Source organism: Patella vulgata, chromosome 6 (assembly GCF_932274485.2).
Source record: "Patella vulgata chromosome 6, xgPatVulg1.2, whole genome shotgun sequence".
Lineage (NCBI taxonomy): Eukaryota > Metazoa > Mollusca > Gastropoda > Patellidae > Patella > Patella vulgata.
The window spans coordinates 20,718,795-20,724,794 of NC_065884.2; the positions used below are offsets into that span (position 1 = coordinate 20,718,795).

At 31.2% G+C, this 6,000-nt stretch overlaps 1 protein-coding gene across 1 annotated transcript in view; it reads left to right on the plus strand.

The window, feature by feature from the left end:
• The window catches only part of LOC126824294 (pre-mRNA-processing-splicing factor 8), a 31,311-nt gene extending 25,526 nt beyond the window's left edge, over nucleotides 1–5,785 (plus strand). The window contains exons 36-42 of the mRNA XM_050553493.2: nucleotides 327–425; nucleotides 654–847; nucleotides 1,434–1,815; nucleotides 2,331–2,471; nucleotides 2,669–2,808; nucleotides 3,095–3,297; nucleotides 3,779–5,785. Coding sequence (XP_050409450.2) covers nucleotides 327–425; nucleotides 654–847; nucleotides 1,434–1,815; nucleotides 2,331–2,471; nucleotides 2,669–2,808; nucleotides 3,095–3,297; nucleotides 3,779–3,933 — 1,314 coding nt within the window. The 3' untranslated portion in view covers nucleotides 3,934–5,785. The remainder of the gene's footprint in view (nucleotides 1–326; nucleotides 426–653; nucleotides 848–1,433; nucleotides 1,816–2,330; nucleotides 2,472–2,668; nucleotides 2,809–3,094; nucleotides 3,298–3,778) is intronic.
• The last annotated feature ends 215 nt before the right edge of the window (nucleotides 5,786–6,000 follow it).

Here is a 6,000-nt window from a genome sequence, read left to right on the forward strand (position 1 = left end):
AAACTATTTTTAGCAAGAAATACAAAAGATCGGTTCAATAACCAAATGCAAAGGATATTTAGGTAGTTTGTATTTTAGTGGCCGTAGCATAGGTAGAGTTTGTGCCGTAGTAGACCAATAGTGCCACACCCCTTTGCTCCATCTTGGCTAGGCTATTGGACCGATAGATTGAAGTGCCTTTTTGCTCAAATTAAGTACTAAACTCTTTACTAACTAGCAACTTAAATGCAATGAGTAGGAGAAAATGCTGTTTTCAAGACTAAATTTTAGTACTTGTTCATTTTATAACTGATGAATTAAATGATTGATGTATTTGTGTTACACAGGTAGAGAAATTTGGTGATCTTATATTGAAAGCTACAGAACCACAGATGGTATTATTTAATCTCTATGATGATTGGCTGAAAACTATCTCCTCGTATACAGTAAGTTATATTCACCACTTGAATTATCTTTATTCAAAAATAAAGATATATGGAAAATATAATGGTTATAGATATTCAGTCTGTAGAAACACCAAACAATGCAGATATTGGTTATTTATACTGAATTGTATACCATATATAAGCCTTAAAATTGAATTTTGTAATGCCTGGACAAACATTTCACTCCAGTACAATTAATTATTTATTTAATTTCAATGTTTATTTCAGGCTTTCTCTCGTTTAATTTTAATATTACGAGCTTTACATGTAAATAATGATAGAACTAAGATAATATTAAAACCTGATAAAACAACTATAACAGAAGCTCATCATATTTGGCCTACACTTACTGATGAAGAATGGATGAAACTTGAGGTTCAACTCAAAGATCTTATCTTAGCAGATTATGGCAAAAAGAATAAGTAAGTGTTACTTAAAGGGTTGTTTTTCAGATCCCTTGATTATAACAAGGGGGGTTGGATGGCCGAATGGTTAGCACGCACACGCTGTATCATACAGTTTGTCATTAAGTCAACTAGCGGGGTTTCGATTCCCCGGTTGTATGTGACAAGGAGTAGGGTCGCCTGTCCAACCTTGTTGGTGTTCTCTGGGTCCTCCAGTTTCCTCTCACTGTTAAAGACCCCTACGCACAAGCAAATGATTGAATTAAAATTGAACTATGTGTTAGTCCTGAAATGACCTAGTTTGTGTCGAGTGGATTTTAAACCCCATCTCTCTCTCTCTCTGATTATAGTAAGACCACTTACTATCTAATGTCAACTTTTCTTTGTGCATATTAAAGTATACCATATTATTAGGGACTTTTTTTTACAGATTTTGTCTAAATTTGATTGTGGTTATCAGTGGTAATATCTAAATTAAATGGATGTTTTATTATTTAAATTGTCTAATTGATATCTAGTGGGGTCTTCAATTTGTCTTTGAATATATTTATATGAGAATTAATGGCCTGTGGTTATTTTATTTATATGTTTATTTTACTTTCAGCGTTAATATTGCCTCTTTGACTCAGTCTGAGATTCGAGATATTATTCTGGGTATGGAGATCTCGGCACCATCAGCACAGAGACAACAGATTGCCGAGATCGAGAAACAGACAAAAGAACAATCACAGTTGACTGCTACTACAACTCGTACAGTCAATAAACATGGTGACGAGATTATCACATCAACAACCAGTAATTACGAGACATCGACTTTCTCCTCCAAAACAGAATGGCGTGTTCGAGCTATATCTGCTACTAATTTACATTTACGTACAAATCACATCTACGTTTCCTCAGATGACATAAAAGAAACTGGCTACACGTACATTCTACCCAAAAATATCCTGAAAAAATTCATCATTATTTCTGATTTAAGAGCACAGGTTAGATTCTTTACATATATATAATTTAAAGTAAATACCATTTTCATAATCATTGATTTTCTACAAATTATTGCTCTAATTCTATTGTTTTGAATAGTAAACTGACAGTAGAAAATTGCTATTTGTGAACAGATGCATAGAGATTTATGTGGTCAGTCTTGCAGAACTAAATCTCTGACTCCTTGAAGATTCATGCAAAATAGTTGAAATCTGAACACTATAAAACCATCTTGTAAAATGTCAGATTTTCTAAATCCTAATGAACAATTATTCCAGATTGCTGATGATTTATATGTTATATTAAATATTTTAGATTGCTAGTTATTTATATGTTGTATTAAATATTTTAGATTGCTGGTTACGTATATGTTTTATTGAATATTTATATGTTATATTAAATACTTTAGATTGCTAATTACGTATATGTTTTATTGAATATTTTAGATTGCTGGTTATATGTTATATTAAATATATTTAGATTGCTGGTTATTGATATGTTATATTGAATATTTTAGATTGCTGGTTATTTATATGGATATAGTCCACCTGATAATCCACAAGTAAAAGAAATCCGATGTATTGTTTTACCACCACAATGGGGAACACATCAAACAGTTCATTTACCTAATATACTACCTGATCATGAATATCTTAAAGTAAGAATCTCTATATAAAATGATCACTAAGAATTCTGTTCTCAAATGTCTGTTTCTGAAAAAAATATCACTTAACTGCTCTGTCTTATTGTAAGCTCTACTAAATGGGATCTAACATCCTACTTTTGTGCTTTAAAGTAGTAGTTTGGGATTTAGTAATTTTGTTTATAACATATTTGTTTTGGTATTTGTTGTAGGAAATGGAGCCGTTAGGATGGTTACATACACAGCCTAATGAATTACCCCAGCTTTCACCTCAAGATATTACAACACATGCCAAAGTTATGGCTGATAACACAGCATGGGATGGTGAAAAAACGGTTATTATTACATGCAGGTAAGTTTTATATCAAATACCAGCACTGAATAAACCTATATTACATGTTGGCAATCAGTATTTCTGTTAGCTGCTCTTTTTCTTCCATACTGTTCATAATTAGCATATTGTGTTATGGTTAATTTGTTATTTTTATCAATAGAAAGTCATTTCAATTTTACTAGCAAAATGCCTAGCCTAGGAATGTTTTCAATTCTCGAAAAAAATTCTCATTGACTCTGCTCAGTAAATAGTCATCCACCATTATAGTTAGTATTATTGTTATAATTTGTATTTCTACTTTCAGTTTTACACCAGGTTCGTGTTCTCTGACAGCCTATAAATTAACTCCAACAGGTTTTGAATGGGGTCGACAGAATAAAGATACGGGTAATAATCCCAAAGGTTATTTACCCTCACATTATGAACGGGTACAGATGTTATTATCTGATCGATTCCTCGGTTTCTTCATGGTGCCGTCCACTTGTTCCTGGAATTATAACTTTATGGGTAAGTTCATTCATATCATTGTTAAGAGTTTAAGAAGGATTGTGGTTTCATAATGCATTATGCAATAAAAAAATTCAAGTATGGGTTGAAAAACTAAGGTTGGCCTGTGTACTCATTGGCATGCACACAAAAGAACTCTTGATAGTTTAAATTCGATGAAGAGTACAAAGAACCGCTGCTGCCTTTGCAAAATTTTCTAATAGCACACTGTATGGCTTTGATCGTGTTCATTAGCCAGGTTGGTTCAGAAAATGTAAGGATGTAAAACACAATTTCATTTTATTTGGGGTATCTATCATAGAAAGATAAGTGTAATCCCAATATAATTATAAATGTAGTGTATGCCATCGAAAGTGTAAAAAACGAAACGCAAAAATAGATCTGTATTTTAATCAGATTGTTAAAAATTCTGATCCTAAATAATTATTTTAATTTGTATTTTACTGAAATTTATATATTAAATTTTTCTCTTATTATACAGGTGTACGACATGACCCCAACATGAGATATGAACTCCAGTTGTCAAATCCTAAAGAATTTTACCATGAGGTTCATCGACCGTCTCATTTCTTAAACTTCAGTACAATGGAAGATGCAGAAACAATTGGTGCTGATCGCGAAGATATGTACGCTTAATGAGAAATTGTTGATTTTGTACATAATGTATATAAGTAGTTATCTATACGGCCTAGAAATTCACTAGATCTCAAAATCTTATTTGCATGCAGATTTTTGCAGTACATAAACATATGAATCCTTTAGCTCAAAAATATCTATATTTCCTCCTTTAAGATGACCCTTGTGATGAAGTTGAGGAATAGAAAACCTGATCAAAGATTTCAATCAATATTGTCTCATGAACTTGAGGAATAGAAAACTCTTTCTATATCATTTGAATCATTGGAGATTCTTGCAACATTTTAGCCAAATTTTCAACAATTTGTTGGACATTAGTAGATAAACTCTGCAAATTCACTTTGAATTACATGTAATTTTCTGCACATTTCCTTTAAAAGGTGAATTATAGAAGATTCTTGTGAAATCACTGAATTCTTAGGCCTGACTTGTCTTATATTTTATCATTATGACATCTTTATTATGAGTAATAGCGAGAAAACAACAGCAATGCCAGAAAATGCAATTTGTACATAAAACGTACTAAAATAAGATCACATGAAGATTGATCTATACTTTATTTGGGAGAAGAAATATTTTGATTTTTATCTAAAAGAATGTTTTATTCAGATATTCCGATTTATATTTTATGATCATCCATTTTCATGAAAGGTTATGTATCCTCTCTTCATTTATATCAAGATCAAACAAATTTTCTTTTGTCAAGTGTACAAGTATTACTTAAGTCTATATTAATTTATGTTCTGGATTTATTCTTTTCCTTAAACACTTAACACCACCATACCCTACTTTCACATAACACTAAGGCCAAAACTTTTTAATTTTGAGTTCTTCAAGTTCTTGATAAATAGGTCTCAGTTCTCTTGAAGTTTATAGTTACAAAACTTATAAATTTGAACTCAAGAAGCACAACCAAATATCTTTTGTTTGTAAATAATATTTTAATCCCCCTGGAAAGTGTAAGCAAAATTTTAATAGATATTCCTATAGAACAAAAATTTCAAACTGGGTTGGCCTTGTTGTGTTATTTCTTTCTTTCTTTAACTCGGCTGTAACCGCACTTGAAATAATTTCCGTGATTTTATTAACACAAAATATTTTGAAGTTAAAGTCAAGAAATACTGGACACGGTTAGAAATCAAAGTAGGAGTGGGTGACTGTACATTTTATAATAACATAGATTTTTCAACCGATTTCATGTAAAAGTGGCTGAATATAAAATTGCTAGATACTCCATATTGGCTTTGTTGTAGAGGACTTGTGTTTATAAAGGTATAGTAAAAGCGAGAACCTTTAGTAAGAAATACAGGCTAGACTTTATCTCAAAGATAATTAAAATAAACTTTAAAAAACTGATATATGGAAGACCTGCAAATTGAGTGACTGAAATGAATGCCCTAGAAAACAATGTATTTGTAATAAAATTAATCAAAGAAAATTAAAACCTTGAACAAACTGCTAGATTAATAAAATAATAAAAATGAATTGAAAGATTTTATACATGTATATTTGTATGTAACCCCAGGTATGACCTACTCGTACATCCTGTATGCCCCTCCATTAAATTTAAGTTTGTTGTAAAGCTTTTCTCTTCAAAATAAAATTACTCTAAGAGGCCATTTTCATATCCTTCAGTAGTACTTCATTCCATTTTACAAGTATAAACATGAAGCTGATGTTAAATCACCTGACTTCATCAAGCTATTCACTCTTCATGTATAATCATGTAGATAATATTTTCAATATTAAAAGTGCTAGTTGTATATCACACTAGATATAAATCATTGTATATACTATAATACATGCTATTTGTCTATAAATAAATGTAATAAAATATTGAATCAATGTGAAATATCATGACTTGAATACATGTATTTAGTTATGAGGCTGTAGGTCTAAAATGGATCTGATCATTCTTTACCAGCGTAGATTACTTCCAAGCCCCCCCCCCCCCACACTACCCATATTCCTGAAGCAACGACCCGAAAAATCCTCAGTCTAATCAAAACACTGCAAGGAGTATGCCGATATCAAATGAGTTTGATTTTCATGATTGAAAGCTATAAC